This window comes from Myotis brandtii, unplaced genomic scaffold (assembly GCF_000412655.1).
Source record: "Myotis brandtii unplaced genomic scaffold, ASM41265v1 scaffold304, whole genome shotgun sequence".
NCBI lineage: Eukaryota > Metazoa > Chordata > Mammalia > Chiroptera > Vespertilionidae > Myotis > Myotis brandtii.
Genome location: NW_005361607.1, coordinates 759,834 through 777,511, shown reverse-complemented (window position 1 = coordinate 777,511; position 17,678 = coordinate 759,834). Strand labels below are relative to the sequence as shown.

At 44.2% G+C, this 17,678-nt stretch overlaps 1 protein-coding gene across 7 annotated transcripts in view; it reads left to right on the top strand.

The window, feature by feature from the left end:
* FGGY (FGGY carbohydrate kinase domain containing) overlaps positions 1-17,678 on the top strand; it is a 412,417-nt gene that overhangs the window by 203,760 nt on the left and 190,979 nt on the right. For all 7 annotated transcript variants that reach the window (XM_014542556.1, XM_014542559.1, XM_005869840.2 and 4 more), the window contains one exon: positions 5,688-5,816. In XM_014542556.1, the coding sequence (XP_014398042.1) occupies positions 5,688-5,816 (129 nt within the window). The remainder of the gene's footprint in view (positions 1-5,687; positions 5,817-17,678) is intronic.

Sequence of the window (17,678 nt, the reverse complement as noted above, 5' to 3'; positions counted from 1 at the left end):
CTTCCTGGAGAGGATAACAGCTCTGTTGACCATTATAATGCATTTTCTGTCTCCCAGCAATCCACACAGTCATTAATTTCTGCTGCTGACATCAGGAAAGAGGATTATGTGTGTGTCTGAAACTGTTCCCAAAGTGCTCATTAGTCATAGATAATTGAAAAACTGGTAGGGGAAGATTTGGTGTAATAGTAGCCCCCGCCCGTGAAGAGGGACTGCAACCACCAGTTAATTGTAGGCTCCAGCGTTTGACCGCTCACACCAAACCCGCCCATCTGAATGGGAAATCAGTGGACAGGAGCCCAAGAGCCCTCGGAGCAATTGCTGTGTTACACCCCGAGGTGCGAGTGTGTTCACAGGGACAGAAGCCAGCAGGGTCAAGAAAGTACGGGAAGCGTCCAGGCCTCTTGCCTGCCTTTAGGCTGAGGTGTAGGGTATAAAAAAAAGGTGCACAGTGCTCTCCTCAATTCAGTTTTGCTTTTAACTTTGATCACAAAAGAAACCCAAGGTCATTCACAAATGGCTTCTCATACGCTGAGTACTATTCTGCATCTTGCCATTTTCACTTAATTTATTCTGGACTTCCTTCCAAAACCATACCTTAATTCTTCCTCTTTCATTTTAATGTCTATGTAGTATTCAGCTGAAAAAGTGTGTCTAATTTATTTACCCTGCCCAGCTGGTGTAGCTCAGTGATTGAGTGTTGACCCATGAACCAAGAGATCCCTGATCTGATTCTAGGTCCGGGCACATGCCTGGGTTGTGGGCTCAATCCCCAGTGGGGGGTGTGCAGGAGGCAGCCAACAATGTGTCTTTCTCTTCAATGTTTCTCTCTCTCAAACCCTCTCCCTTCCTCTTGAAAATCAATAAAAACTTACTTAAAAAATAATTTATTTACCCTGACCATATTTAAGGGAGGAAGCAGCTTTTAAAAAATTACACAAGAAGTATGGGTTCAAGGTAGTACAATTAGAAATTATCGATTAGGTAAAAGCCCCCCCAAAAAAGTATGCACAATTTCTCCACCCAGAGAAAGCCTTTCTCTCTCTATTTTCCCCCCTTAGGGATGTAATTTTACAAATAGTCTATCTACCATCTTTGTTATTCTTAAAAAATTAAGTTGCACTCTACATAATATTTTTCAGCCTGCATTTTTCAGTTGGCTTGATTGTTTTAAAGAAAATCTCTTTCCCATTCTAGCTTTTCTCCAAGCTGCAGGTTTAACTTCTTAAAAAGCAACCCGAGTACCGGAAGCTGTTGCTGGCAGGGCCTCGCCGCCTTGGTCAGAGCTCCTTGGCCTCCCTGCCTGAGGTCCCCTGCTGCCTCTCTTGTTCAGGCGGCCAAACTGCTTCGCTCCTCCCTCGTGTCTTCTTTGCTAACATGCTGAATGCTGTGTCCCTGGGGGCTCTGTACACTGAACCCAATCTTAGCTCTAATGGCATCCATTTCCCCCGAGCATTATAGTCTGAAACCAGCAATCTGCCACCTGTCTTTCCAGACCAGGCTCGAATGTCACCTTCATCCCAATTTCCTGTACTTCCCAGGCCAACCTCCCCCTCCCCGCTTGATGCTCCGGGAGCACCACATACATTCCACCTTTAAAGCATTTTATACATCAGCCTGAGAGCCTTGGTTTGCACAGAACACGGTGGGAGTCATTTGAGGTCAGAGGCGCCCCTTGCATTTATATCCCACACCTAGATCTGGGCACAGGTGGGTGAAGATATATGGGCAGTATCCTTGTTATCATTGTTATGTGGTGTTTGTTACAATGCATGCATGAATGCTTGAATGAAGACTGGAAGAAACTGCAAATGCAGAGGCTGTGAGGCCCTGGTTAACTCTGGGGAAACCAGTGCTGTGAATAATCTCATTTTATGGTGAGAGGAGATTATTTCGGGAAGAGTTATCAAGGCGCACAGAGCTTGCCTCTGACAGCTCTCCTAGTCCCCTCGGCACCTCTGGCAGATGAACTCACAGTGTGATCTGGTGGGCGATTTCTCCCAGAGCCCCTCCCGTTTCTATCACCCTGTGTTATGACGAGCTGTTTCCTTTTGGTGTCTAGAGAAACAATGTCTTCCTGCTTAGGGTCCAGGTAGAGGGTTCCTGAAGGTTGAGGTTCCAGTTCCAAGGAGGGATGGACTCCCGGTGCCTATTTCTTTTCATTCCGAGACCACTGGACTGAGGAGGAGGCCTGGCTCACTGCCCTGGGTTGAGTTCTCTGGAGGGACAGGCTGTGGCAGATTTGGTGGCACAAGATGTTTATTAGGGGTGGCCACCTGTGCAAGGAAGGGGCAGGGAGCAGGATTGGGCAGAGGCAGAAGTGGAGCCATGATGCAGCCCCCCAGCTCCTTGGCCAGCCCAGCCGAGAGCCCTGGAGCGAGTGGTGCCCTTCAGAGCCCTTCCCTTCCCACTCGGCTGAGTTGCCAGGGAAACATCCCCTCGTCCAGGTGGCCTGAAGGAGCTGGCATCTGCAGGCCATCTACCAACTTCACTGCCTTCATCCTTCACGGAGTCCAGGTGGTGACATCTACCTTACCCCCCATCCAAGCCACCACCAGGAGCTGCTTTTCTTGCTCCACAAAATCTCTCATATCTGCCTCCACTTCTGCTCTCACTTGCCAATACCTTAAGGAAGGCCCTCATCTTTTCTCTTTGGTTACCAAAATAGCTTCACGATCGTGGTCGCTTACCCTCTTCTGTCCTCTGCTGCCATGTTACTAGAGAGATCTTTAAAAATACACAAATCCCATCACCTCACTCCCGGGCTTAGCACTCCTTCCGAGCTCACCCTCACCATGGACTTCCTGATTAAGTTCAGGCACCTTAGCCTGCATGACAGTGTAGCACTGTCCTCACGTCCCTCTCCAACCTCATCTGTCTCCACCACGCCTTGCCAGTTCCCACCCCAGCGTAGGTTCCATCTTCCCCAGCCCTTGTGGCAGTCTCCCCTCTTTCTTGGCCTTTGCTCAAGATGCTACCTCGGCTGAGAAATCTACCTGTGGTTCTTCAGCATAAGAGTAGAACCCAGAGCTCCTGACTGCACACCCAAGGCTCTCTCTGCACCTCACCAGCCAAGGCTTCTTTCTAAATTACTGCTCAGGGCACTCAGAAGAGTAACCCACCCTGCTCATCCTCCTCCTGTCTCGAAACTTTTTTTTTTAATGAAAATTACACCTTTTATGTTTGTTAAGATTGGGGATCAAGGTGGAATAGAATTCTCATTTAGACCTTCCTATGAAAATGAACACTTAAAAAAATCTGAATGTACAGGCATATCTCAGAGACAGTGCAGGGTCGGTTCCAGACCTCCACAATAAAGCAGTATCAAAATAAGGCGAGGCGTAAGCCTTTTGCTGGTGGGGGGTCTAACCTCCAATTTGTAAAAAAAATGCAACATCTGTGAAGCGCAATCAAGTGAAGCACAACTAAGTGAGGTGTGCCTCTGGTGGGCATATCTAAATGGTGCTACTTTTTAAACATACGTTTCTTCCAAAAATACTTCTCTTGATATCTTCATTCACTCAAAAAACCTTTTTTTTTTTAAAATAGCCGCACCAAAATGCAATGTGATGAATAAGAAAGTATGCAGGTTTGGTATGACGTAGTCAGAATGCAATCCGTGGCCTGTGTGACGAGCGGAAACTCACTTTCCCTGGATAAGCATGACCTTCCCCGTCCATCTGGGCAGTGGGGACAGTGCTCGTCCCTTTCACATGGGGTTATTGTGACAGTGAGGTGAGGAAACACATGCTGTGTTCTTAGCACAGCCCCTGGCACAGAGGTGCTCAGTAAATGGGAAGGCTGCCTGTTTTGTGCTGTATATGAAACATAGTGACATAATTAAGGTGGTGTCCAGAGCCAAATTGTGCACAGCTCTCTTCCGGGTTTCTGCCTGTCTGGGCATCCAAAGCATGAGACTAGAGGTCCTCCTTGCTCCCACCCCAACATCTGAGCATTTCAACCTTAGAAATCCAGTAGAAATGCAATGAGTGACACCTAAAGTATTCTAGTAGCCACATTCAAGTAAAAAAATAGGTGAAATGAATTTTAATACATATTATATAACCTAACAAATCAAAAGTACTTCAACATAATGATATAAATTTATGAATGAGATACTTTACATTTACTTTTCTGTACTATCTTTGACACCTGGTGTATATTTTCCACTGGCTACATCTCAGTTCAGACACTAAATTTCCACTGTAAAATACTTTATTTAGGTTTCTTTAATTAACAGTGAAAAGTAGATTTGCACACCCAAGTTGTGCCAAATGTACTTGAAACTTTTTAGTAACTGAATCGTGTATCATTTTTTCAAGTTGAAGTGAAATGAATTAAGTGAAAAGTCTGGCTTCACAGTTACTCCAGCCGCATTTCCAGTGCTCCATCCACGAGCACCTAGTGGCTGCCATTACTAGTACTGGGGAATGATGCTTTGGAAGCATGGCAGTGGTTTCAATCTTCTTCCTCTTACTTTTCTGAGCTAAACATTTTTGAAAGAAACTCATTACCTAAAATGGATGGAGATGTGTTGTGGAGGTGCTTTGTTTCCAATTAGAGGAGGTTGGGGAGCCATCTTCCCTCTGCCTCCCTCTTACCCCACCCTCAGCTACACCCACAGAAGTCAGAGGGCACCTCTGCCATCCCTGGAGCTCTCGTGGACAGTGTCTTAGCACCAAGTGAGTTGCTGACCACACATTCAGAATAATAGGACCTTGGAGCTCAGAGGGATCTTAGCATATATGCATGTCTACCCCCACCCCTCCTTGCACTGCAGAATTACTGATAAATTCCACAGCGGTGGGAAGAGGGAGCACTCAGCCTCTCCTAAACACCTGGGAGCAGAAGGTTCTCTTCGTCCTCTTCTGACTTACATGGTTCTGTGTCCTGATCTCAACTCCCTAACTAGGTTGGGGGCAAGAACTGCCTTTTACAGTGCCACAGCGCCCACACAAAGCAAGGCAATCAATAAATCCTTAACTGAAGGCCTGACTGACTGCAGGAATTCAAGGTCACTTGAAATATCAGGGTCGCTGCATTGCACAACTCCAAAGAACACCATTCAAATTATATTCCATGGTTGTGCAAGTCTCAACCATGTAAAGTTTAGACTGGGCCTTTTTTTTTTTCTGAGAGAAACTTAAGAAATTCTTTATTAGAGCAGAATTATTCTTTTCCTTATCCTCTGACAGGAAGCAACTACATGAGTAAATTTTCCCAACTTTCTGAGGAATCTATGTTCATCAGGGACCGTGTATGGCTGTGTGAATGTGTGCATGTGTGCGTGTGTGTATGTGTGCATGTGTATGCGTGTCTGTGCATGTGTGTGTGTAGAGCTGCTCTGTTAGGAGGAACAGTTTGACCATTTTGATCTAGTCTTCAAGAGGCCACTGCATATATATCTTCTGGAATTTACTATTAAGGGGAGTTTTCTCCAGTTTGGGATGCCTTTGAGCTCCTGGCTTTGTAAAGCACCCCAGAGCATGATCCATAAGAACCCAGAACATATACCTGTCACCCACTGAGCAAAGGGACTGTTTGTGGCTACATGATTTCTGTCTTCCTGAAGTTGAAGAAATGCAGAGGAAAGGGGAGGGAACAGAGGGGTTCACTTAAGAAAACCCTTTGTCTGCTGTTGTGTTTTTCAAACTGACAGATGTTTGTTTTTTCTCCTGTCTCCCCAGGAAACCAAGTGCTGCCCCCTGGAGCTTCTCTTGGAAATGGGCTTACCCCAGAGGCGGCCAGAGACCTTGGTCTTCCTGCTGGCATCGCGGTGGCAGCCTCCCTTATTGATGCCCATGCTGGAGGACTAGGTAATCAAACCTCACTCCATGGCCACTACCAGCGCTGTCTGCACACGGATTATTCCCCAGAACCTAAGACATTCCTTTCCTGTTTATAAAGCATCAAGGCCTGGTGATTCAAGATATAGCAATATAAAGTCTTTTCACAGTTAGGCATTAGGATAGAATTATAGAACTTATTAAATACAAAATTTATTTATAATTTTATTAAGTTTTCCATACAGAATAATAGAAAAAAAATGATCTGAGTCAACATGTGGATGGTTCTTTGGTTTACTAAAAATTTGAAAAAGATATGTTCAACTTCCACTAGCATGTCTGATGATGGTTTACCTACCTGTGCTGTTTCTTCTAAAGGTGCTCCATAACTCTTACAAGTCTAATTGATTTATTTTCATAATTTATTTGGTTTATATTCTTTATCTAGTTACTTGAGTGTAGTCGTGATTTCATCTCCTAAATCACTCTCAAACCTAACATCCATGTATTATGTATTCTTATTTCAAAGACCCATTAAATACTTACTATGTCTCAATCATGGTGCTAGGGGACAATGACTTTAAAATAAAATCAAGGTCTCTTCCCCCAAATTCAATGGCAAGGCAGAAAATGAGATAAGAATTACAGTGAAATGTGATAAGTCTATCTTCTTCTTTATCCTTATTGCATTTTGGGGGGTGGTTCCTGGAGGTTGTTCAGATTCTCAATAACTCTCACTGTAACTATAGCCACATCTCTTTATTTTTTTTTTAGTTCTTCTTTCTAGCAGTGTTCTTTTTTTCTAATTATGGTTCAAACCTCATGAGATCACTTTAGTAGATCATGACCATTGAACGTTCAGAATAGAACAGACCAGAGTAGAAAATGTCAGAGTGCATCTCACAGAGCAAGCTTTGTGTGGTGAACTAAAGTTTCCATTTTATGTCTTTGTGCATGTGTGTACTGGGCCATAACTGAAAATGAATTTCTCACCATGGGTCATAGTCAAAAAAACATTGAAAGATATTCTAGTCTATACTTCATATTATGGCCAAGAGTTATCTTTTAAATACTTACCTAGAATTGTGTTCCCAGAATGCTGTCTGAGCATTACACCTCTGTCTTTGCACGTGTATTTCTCTTCCCAGGATGATTGGTCCTCTACTTCTCCCCATGGCTAACTCCTGCTCTAACTTGAAGACTCATATCGTATGCTTGCTCCTCTGCATAGCCTTCCATGGGACAGATTTATGTAGAAATTCTCCAAGTTGTACTTCTCTCAGTGCTCTTCCCCACCCCTACTGAAGTGATGGTCACATTGTGTCGTAATTACCACTTTATCTGCTTGTCTTTTCCACTAGGCTAGGAGCTCCTTGAGGACAGGGGATTATATTATTCATTCTGTGCAGAGCCCTGTGTCTGATTCCTATAGGTGCTTAATAAATTTATTAAATGAATAGCCACATGAAGGCAAAAGTAACGTGAAATAACCTTGACTTGTAGAATGAAAGTTAATCTGGTTCTTTATGCAGCAGATTATTAAGCCATATCCCGCCTTCTGCACAGTCCATGGACTCTCAGAGTAGGAAAGCTCTCATTGATCCGTGACCGTGTCTGTCTTACTCATCTCTGTGTGTTTAGGTACAGCGGTTCTCAACCTGTGGGTCGTGACCCCTTTGGCGGTTGAACGACCCTTTCACAGGGGTCGCCTAAGACCATCCTGCATATCAGATATTTACATTACAATTCATAACAGTATCAACATTACAGTTATGAAGTAGCAACGAAAATAATTTTATGGTTGGGTCACAACATGAGAAACTGCATTTAAAGGGCCAGAAGGTTGCGAACCACTGGTTTAGGATCTAGCATAGTGCCTGCGGCATAGTGAACAACCAGTAGTACAGGTGGGTTGGTTGATTGGTGGATAGCAGTGATTGCAGGCAAGGATGCTTCTCTTCCTTTTCAGTATGAACAGTATGTGCTTTTGTTTTTTTGTTTGTTTTTTTAAAATATATTTTTGAATCCAGAGAGGAAGGGAGAGAGAGATAGAAATATCAATGATGAGACAGAACCATTGATTGGCTGCCTCCTGCATGCCCCCTGCTGGGGATTGAGCTAGAAACCTGGGCATGTGCCCTGACCAGGGATCGAACCATGACCTCCTGGTTCATAGGTCGACGCTCAACCACTGAGCAACACCTGCCAGGGCAGCAGTATGTGCTTTTGATTGAAATGTTATGACTGGTTTTTAAGGACAGGCACAGAGAACTTGGGGTCTAGGTAGGTTCCTGGCCCCTGGTAAGCCTGACGTCCCATCATGACTGAGGCCAGCGAAGCCTTCCCCATCATGCTTTTCCACTTATCCCTGGGGTCACAGTCTCAATCATCCACCCCCACCAGGGGACAAGCCCTTGGCTGAAAGAGAGAGGCTACACCTTGGGGAGCTTCAGGACTCGATTTCCCTGTCCATTTCCCAGACCTCCCTGTGGGATGAACCAATACACCTTCTTGCTTCTGCCCAGGACTCACTGTGCCCTCCAGGAGGGAAAACCGCTTCCTCTATGGCACCTGGAACTTGTAGACACTCAGAGAGTGTTGGGTGAATTGGACTGGGAGGAACCCACACTATTAAATGTTTCTACTCTTGTCCCAAGTCAGTGAAAGAAATTTTACCCTTAGAAGTTTTGGCTGAGGACTTTTGTTCCCTTTAAAATACAAATACTCTTAAGTAGATGAGTTTCCCTCATATTTTCCAAAAATAAGTTGTTTAACTGGAAAGGTAGAAGGACTTTGGATTCTTAAAAGGCTGTGCTTAGGGGCCAGCAGTGGCTGGGAAGGACATAGGAAAGGGATTCCCAGGGACTATGGGAGAGTAAAGACCTTGTTAACTATTGTGACCGAGTTTTATCCTCTTACCCTTCCTTGTACCTCCACCTCTCCCCTTCACCTAACAGCCACTGCAGGATTACATGTCTGAGGAAGAGAGGAGGCCTGGGAGGGAACATTCACTCTCGTTTGCTACTCCACCTTCACCCCAACCAGGATGCGGAGAACTGAGGCCTGAAAGTCTTGAAAAGATTATCTACCTTCTAATCATGTAGTGACTACAGGTATAGATTGAGTGCCTGCACACCTGTCTGTTGGTGGTCTGGGCAGTAGGGATTATCAGCCGTGAACATAGCAGACAAAGCCCCACTCTTTTTGGAGAGAAAATTCTGGTTGTTCCCTCTTGGCCTGCATGTTTCTAGCTCAATAGTAAAAGTTTGAGATGTGATGAAAGCTCTGAATATGGAGAGTGAATATTTGGATGTAAATTCTCATTCTCCCTACCTGTGTACCTTGGGCCAGATACCATCCCTCTTCACACTTCTGTTTCCTCTTCTGCAATAAGAGATAGCAATGGCCCTGACCCCTTTTTCTCAGTGGTTAGAGCATTAGCCCTTGGACTGAAGGGTCATGGGTTTGATTCCCAGCAAAGGCCAAGTACCTTGCTTACGTATTCACACCCAGGTCAAGGCACATACAGGAGGCAACCAGTCGATGTGTCTCTTTCAGATTGATATTTCTCTCTCTCTCTCTCTCTCTCTCCTCTCCCCTCCCTTTCTCTCTCTCTAAAAATCTATGAAAAAAATATCATATAGTGAAGACCTCATTAACTATTGTGACCTAGTTTTATCCTCTTACTCTCCTTGTACCTCCACCTCTCCCCTTCACCTAACAGCCACTGCAGGATTTCATGTCTGGGGAAGAGAGAAGACCTGGGAGGGAGGATAAAAAAAAACATAGCGGTGGCCCCTCACAGAGTTGTTATAGAACCCATGATGTAAGTAGGTAAAGCAGCTGGCATAGCATCTGGCACATAGTAGGCATAGAATACTGAGATGTCTCTTTGGTTTTCTTACTCCAGAACCACAACGCCTGTACCAAGGAGGAACTTTGTAAGTGGAACTTCTCAGAATTACCACCCTGGAGAACTCTCCTCCTTTGGAGAGGCAATTGGGAAAGAACCTCTGGCTTTGATTCCCTCTGCCTTCCCTGAACCCTAGGGTTCCTTCCCGGGCTCTCTGTAGCAGGACCCAGGGCTCGCTGCTTTAAGATGCTGTATGTTTTGAGGGCAGAAACAATGTCAAGAATGGTTCGATGGGCTCTGTGCTAAGAGATCGCTGAGTGTCAGGGTGAGAGTCCAGCTTTGGAAGTCGGAATTGGATGCCATCCAGGCCTCGCACAGACAATCCCTGGCAGTTAGGGTCCCTGACCTGGCCTGGCCTCCCCTGCATCCCACATTCTGATTAGTAGGAGGGGCCAGCACTCTGCTTTGGAGAAATCCTCCTGGACTCTTATTCTCAAGGGAAGCCAGGGACTCAAGGATCAAGATCAAAGAAGCGAGTAAAACTCAGCTCATGCTTTTTCCAGCTCTGGAAAAAGAAGAGGAAGGACTCTGTGGGAATACAAACCAAAGATAAAAGAACATTTTGTTCTTAAGGTGTTGGTTAGCGAGCTCTCCAGCAGACCGCCAGAAGATAGGAGTAGCTTTCTGTGCTCTTTGTGGGGGTGGTTCTGGCCAGGGCTCCTGCTGCTGCTATTTTTCTAACTCACATAAATAGTGTTAACTTTGTTCCAGGTCTGTTCTTGGCTCCAGTACCCGAGCTGTCCCGAAGGCAGTAACAACCTGATTTCTGTTTCAGGCCCCTCTCCTCTCAGTTGTTTTTATCGATCAGACAAACTCCTGATTATCTGTGAAATCTTGAATCTGGTGTTATCTCCTCTGGGAGTCTTCCCGGGCTCCCCAAGCTGACTTATGCACTCCTTCTTGTTTGCTCCGCCTGTGTCTCGGATTTGCCTCCATTACTGTACATATTATACCGTTTTGTGTGTGCAACCTTGCCTCATCTACCGGATTACAAACTCTTTGAGAGAAAGCACTGTGTCATTTCATCCTTATATCACAGCATCCAGCCCAGTCCTTTGCACATGGAGGACCCTTGCCTCGTGCAAATTCAGCGAATGAGTGAATGGCATTCCCTCCATTAGGGAATGATATTACAACTGAGAACTGTAGCTCCCTCTCATTACAGAGGCAGTTGTCCCTATATACCTGGCTCAATGCTCCAGGAAGCAAAACCATGTGCTTTGAGCACTCCCGGATCCACTCCAAACATCTAGAAATCGGTGTCCTTTGTGCTTCTATCACATTAGCAGGAGTTGGTCAAGAGCAAACTTTGTGCCTAGGTTTTGCATCACTCTTTGGTTCCAGATACTGAATTCTTGGCCAGATGTTGAATTGACTTAAGTTGCTTATCTGGGCCAGATGTTGAATTGGCTTACGTTGCTTATCTCAGTTGCAGAGTCAAACCAAAATGAAGATGTAGAATTTCTTTCATTGTTTCTCCCCCCCCCCTTTTTTTTTAGTTGCAGAAGAGTTGGGTTAACCAGTCGTGCAAAAAGAGCTTCAAATTCATGCCCTCCTAAAGCAAAACATAATCCAGTGAACAATAAGACATGCCAATTTCCTGTCTCACTGTCAGCAGTGTTCTAGAAGCAACACTGATTCTCAGTGCTACTTTACGTGTACTATTCTTTTGTTCCCTTTTTCAGATGAGACAGTGATGCTCACAGAAACAGCTTGCCTTGCCCATATTCACACAGTAGGTACAGGGGCGTGATTTAAACCCATTTTGATTCTGGAGCTCACACTTTTCATCCCTGTGCCATGTGGAAGAAAGAGCTTTTCTATTAGAATGTGAATCATTCCATAATCGCATAACCAGTGTTTGCCAAGATTTGATCTTGAGTCTGACTCCAGATACTAGTTTTTTCCTCTATACTAGTGATTCTCAACCAGGGCTGATTTTAACCCCCCACCTCCACTCCCAGAGGAAATTGGCTATGTCTGGAGACATTCTTTTATTGTCACGCCTGGGGAAAGGGGGGATGGTTCTGACACATGGTGGGTAGAGGCCAGGGATGCTGCTAAACATCCTTCAGTGCTCAGGACAGCCCTCAACAAAGAATTGTGTAGCCTCCCATGTAGTAGAGCTGAGGATGAGAAACCCTACTCAACCGAAACATCTCCATTGATGTCATTTCCCTGCGTCGATTCAGTTGATTTTTGTAGAAGCCAAAAAGCAGCCCAAAAGAAGCATTCTGTTAATGTGTTAGTACTTTGTCAACATATATTTTATGACATTAACTCTTTAGTAAAAAGAATTGTGAGATAAAAAAGTAGAAGTGAAGACTGTAGAATGGGGAGTGCAGGGTGATTCCCACCTCATATGCCTTCTAAGAGTCAATCCACACTAGACCACGTGTCCTTTCAACATGTCACATACAATCCCCACTCTGCTCGGAACAGAAATTTAGGGCGGCCTCCCCTTCTCTCCCCACATAGACAGTCCTACTCATGCGTCAGCACTCACACTAAATGTCACTTCCACTGTGGAAACTTCTCCCAACTCAGCCCCACACTTAGGAAGAATGAGTCCCTCCCTACTCTGTGTCTGCAGCACTTTGCACCTGTTTCAGTTTTCCCACCAAGTCGTGTTCACCTCTGTGTGCTCCTCATCCATCATAGAACCCAGGGTCAGTCCTCAGGGAATCAGAGAATTCATTAAGATAATAAACGTGAGAGGATTTCAAAGACTCAGAAAGTAGGACTGCTAAATTTGGGTGAGGCAGCCTTTAAAAAAATACAGATTTCTAGGCACCTCCCCCAGCGAGGAGTCTAGTTACAAGGTAGAACAACTTGCCTGTGGGACACGTTGGCATCAGGCACACAGGTCAGAAGCAATAGGGCTGTGCAACTGCCCGTCTGAGAAATCAGACCAAACCAGAGCCATGCTGAGAAGGAGCCAGGCCAGACTCAGGCCAGGAGCTGGGGGCTGGAGGGAGCCTATCCAACAAGACAGAGAAGGTGGATCCAAAGAGGCAGATGGTCTGTAGGGAATGGAGGGGATTAGAGGAGCAGATAAAGCCGTGCGGGGGAAGCTGGAAGGAGAGAAGCAGTGTCAGTGCCCAAGCAGACAGAGCCAGGGCAGTTCTGGGAGTTCCTGGATGCAGCTCAGAGGGGAGGAGGACTTGTTTAATGCGATTTTGAGTTTATCCTTTTAAGTTGAGGTTTAGTTTAACGAGAACCGCCGCTGCCTGAGGCCTGAGCAGCTGCATGAGCTGTGGCGAGGGGCAGAGGGGAGGCCTGTGGGAAGGATAGCTTAGGTTTCCTGTCCTCAGGCCCCAGCTTCTCCCGGAGGTCTGTGCTTCTCTGGACTGTGAGGACTTGGCCTTTGCCAGGAGACCTGTTTTTACTCTCTGGTCAGAAAGTTGGGAAGAATCTGGGGCCTTGGAGCTACAGCCAGCTCTCTCTGTCCTACTCATCTCTAAATTTTGTGCCACGCAACTCAGGAAGTACTATTGTGAACCTGCCCTGGACTGGTAACATCTGTAGTTGACACCCATGCTTCTGTTTGAATAATGAGGGATCATAGGCCTTAGAGCTAAAAGGTCGATCAAAGATTTTCTGTACCAGATTCTTCAATTTGCAGATGAGAAAACTAAGGCCTAGAAAAGCAGTGAGTCATCCAAGTTTCCCCAGTCAGAACTGAAGTTAGAAACTGGGCGTCCTAACACATCAGCCAGGGTCCACCCCCATTATGCGGCACTGTCTCCAGATTAGAAACAGGGAATCATTCCAGGAGTCTGGACTCTATGGATCGTGTGAAATAAAATCAGGCTTTTGAAGCCAGGCTAGCTATTATTTGACTGTGTAGTAGGGAGATCAGTCATATCAAAGTTGATATTAATTTTGTTGATTGATGTTGATATTAATCACATCTGTGGAGATTGGCCATTTTAAAGCCATTATCCAGATATTTTTATCTCCTGTAATGAGATAAAAATATACCCAGGAGGTAAGGGGATTTGCCCAAAGTTACAGGATCAGGACGGGTTGGATCAAGACTCAAACCCTAGCCCTGCTGTGTGGCTCAGTGGTTGAGTGTTGACCTATGAACCAGGAGGTCACAGTTCAATTCCTGGTCAGGGCATATGCCCAGGTTGTGGGCTCGATGCCAGATATAGGGGGTACAGAAGGCAGCTGATCAGTGATTCTCTCTCATCGTTGATGTTTCTATCTCTATCTCCCTCTCCCTTTCTCTCTGAAATCAATAAACATACTACATATTTTTTTTAAAAAAATTCAAACCCTGATCTGTGTGTCTCTCCCATGACTTCACATGTGCTTTGGTGCAGCTTTTGTGTCAAACCATGAAACAGGTGCCACCAAGTCAGTGGAGCAGTGGGAGTCAGTGCTCAGAAGCCCTGATTTCAAGCAAATCTCTGACAGCTCATCAGCTTCAATAACATATCTGATATTTAAAGGGAATTTTTAGCCAGAAAGTTCTACTTTTTCTCTCATGTATTTACATATGACTGAAAAGATGAGCTGCTATTCCCTTCACTGAACTTGGGAATGAAAACAAAAAGACTAACCCAGCCCCAGGTTCCCATACTGCCAACCACCTGTTAGGAAGACTTCCCACTCCAAGTTCAAAAGGTGGAAGACTACAGGAAAAGTGTTTGTTTGGGGGCCCCGAGTCTAATATTGTGCTTACGTCACTGCTTACAAGAGTAGGCTTACCCAGAGGTCCACTGTTTCTCATGGCACAGACACACAGCATCCAGTTAATATCCCAAGCACTACTGTTTACTTTGGGCTTGCACGTCAGCAGCTGTTGGTGGGAAAATGCACATCTCCAGTTGTCACCCCTGGGGACAGCCTCCTGTCTGAACCGTTGGCTGCTTCCTTATCATCTCTCCATAGGCCTGGTTAATTTCCTTTTTTTCCATTTTTCTCCTAACTGTGCATTCGGGTAAGTCATAAAGAACAAAGAGAAATACTTTTTTTCTTTCACTATTCTGGGATCTAGGCATTTCCTCATAGCACCCTGCAGCCAGTGTAGATGTTAGGACAAACTGAGAAGAAAAAATTATTGGAATACAGAAAAATTGCACTAGTCTTCAATTATAACATTCAGCAGCAGACCTCACCCCAACTTTCCGTAACTCTAATCCTCGTCATACACTATCCTGTGACTTTGATGGGAGAATTTGGCTTCTAAAGACAATGAAAATGAAATCTCTTAAGGAAACATAGCACAATATTTAAGAACATGTAACTCATTCAAATCCTGATTCCATTTGGGAAGTCATCTGACACTCTGTGCCTCAGTTTCCCCATTGATGAAATGAGAACAATAATAGTACATGCCCCACAGAGTTCTTTAAGAATAAACAAGTGTATATCTGTAAAATACTTAGAACAATGTGAGACAGTGTTGTGTTGTGTATGTTTAGTTATGATTAATGTCATCTCAATAGACTTACATTATGAATGATAGAAAGAGAAATGAAAAGATCTTTTCCATTATTTTACAGTTGTGTGACAGGCATTGTCATAGAGGTGTTGGATATAGTGAACAAATACAATTTCCTACTCTCGTGGAGTTTCCATCCTGCTATGGGAGTTCATAAACTCTCATGTAATCATGTGTGCATATCTTTATGTACATTGTATGTATAAATGCATGCATGCATGTATAAATACATTTGAATATCAAGAAGATAAAAATCATGACTACAGAAGAAATACACAACCTTAACATAGACAATTAAGACATTGACATTGTTCAAGATTTTGCTTGCCTTCGTTCAGTCATCCGTTCAGTTGGAGACAGTAGCTAAGAAAAAAGGGAGGGCTGAGACTTGGAAGGGGAGCAATGGAAGAATTAGGAAAGGTCACCAAGAGCAAAGATGTGTCCTTAGAGACCAAGGCTAAGATCATCCACACCCTTGTGTACCCAATTACTATGTACAGACTCGAAAGTTGGACAGTGAAGAAGGCAGATAGGAAAAAATTGATTCATTTAAAATTTGGTGTTGGAAGAGTCTACAGATACCCTGGACAGCCAGAAAGATGAACAAGTGGTTCCTAGAGCTAAGGAAGTCTAATGCATCACTGGAGGCAAAAGTAACAAAACTGAAGCCATCCCACTTCGGGTACATCATAAGAAGGAAGGGATTTTTGGAAAAGACAATAATGCTGGGAAAAACAGAAGGCAGCAGGAAAAGAGGAGGACCAAATATGGAATGGGTTGACTCCCTAAAAGAAGCCTTAAGTGCTCTTATCATGAGCTAGGCATTGCCTACTAGTAAGTGTTACCTAGGAAATACTCGATGTGGACAACAACCTTATAGCATATACATTCTCACCACCTCCATTGATGGAATGAAGAGAAGAACCTTGTTCTGTCTGACTCCCGGCCTCTCCCTCATACTATTATAAGCTTCACTGAAACCCGTGTAGAGTTAGCCATAGATTATTTTATTTAAACAGGTTAAAATAATAATAAAAAAATGGAGGATCTTTGAATCCAGTGTTCAGGCCTAGAGAAAACTAAGGCTCTTTAGACAATTTGTTTAAAGAGGTGTTAGGCTTTTGACCTGTATTGTTACAGGTTCCTGAGCAGAATTTAGCCTGGAGAGTTAAAGTGTACCAGCTTGTGATTCACCACTGTGAGAACCTGCGTGGGGAGGGGGCGGTCTCTCCCAGGAGTAGCAATAATATGTGGGAACACTTTGCATGCCTTCTACATTCAGGCCTCTCACAGCTGAAAGTTGTAGAGAAAAATCCACACAGTTCAATTCTGTGAAATATATTAAATATGCCCGAATAATGTGGCTCTTGTGCATACATCGTCTGCTTTACTGTGGTGTAACATTATTGCCCAGCCTAATGCATGTGGCCTAATAATTCCTTCCCATGTGCATATCTCTATCATTTAATGTAGCACATAGACAATAACACTTAAATATTTCAATATATGATTGCATTATTGTCTCCTCCACTTAGACTGAGCTTTTTGTGGGCAATGGAATCTGGTCGTATTCATCTGTTTAACTTCAGACCCCAGCACTGAACCCAGCATGTGTATTGGTGAATGATTTTGTTTTTAAACAATATGCTAAGCACTATACTAGTTACTGTGGTGAAGACAGTAATGTAAGGAAATATAGATATAACTTTTGGACTAAGTTCTTTAGGAATTTGGAAAAAAGGAGATGTTTCTATCAAAACAGTGAGCAAGGGAAGGACAAAGATACTAATATTCATTGCATGACTTCAGCATGACAGAAATGCATTGGACAATTTGAATGTATCATCTCATCAATCCCAGCAGCTTGCTCAGGGTCACACCACCAGTGATAACCCAGAACATCAAGGAAGTGGAGGTGTAGCCTTTGAACTGATCTCAGCATAATAGGTATTTTCTCCACTAGAATGAAAGGGTAAATGGTTGGTGTATTCACAAAGTAGCATCTCAAACAGAAGCAACATGGTGAATCTCATACACATGCATGTCAGAAGCTGGCCCAAGAAAACGTGCTGAATGGTTTAAAATTCAGGCAAATCCTCTAGTCTAGAAGTCAGATAATGGTTTCCTTTGATGAGCATGGTTTCTGGAAAAGGGCATACGTGTATGTGTGTGTGTGTGTGTGTGTGTGTGTGTGTGTGTGTGTGTGTGTGTGTACAGCTTTCCTTAACATACCTTTGATGAGCATGGTTTCTGGAAAAGGGCATACGTGTATGTGTGTGTGTGTGTGTGTGTGTGTGTGTGTGTGTGTGTGTGTGTGTAGCTTTCCTTAACATGATAGGTAGAATTCCAACCTCTTCAGCTAAAATTTGATCATCACTTATTGCTGTTAATAATAGTGTTAATTCAGGGAGTTTCTGTTCCTTGGACCATCTTATGGATTGAGATTTTGTGTCCCCATGACCCTCTGTTCATATGTTGAAATTGTAACCACCAATGTGATGGTATTAGGAGGTCTGACTTTTGG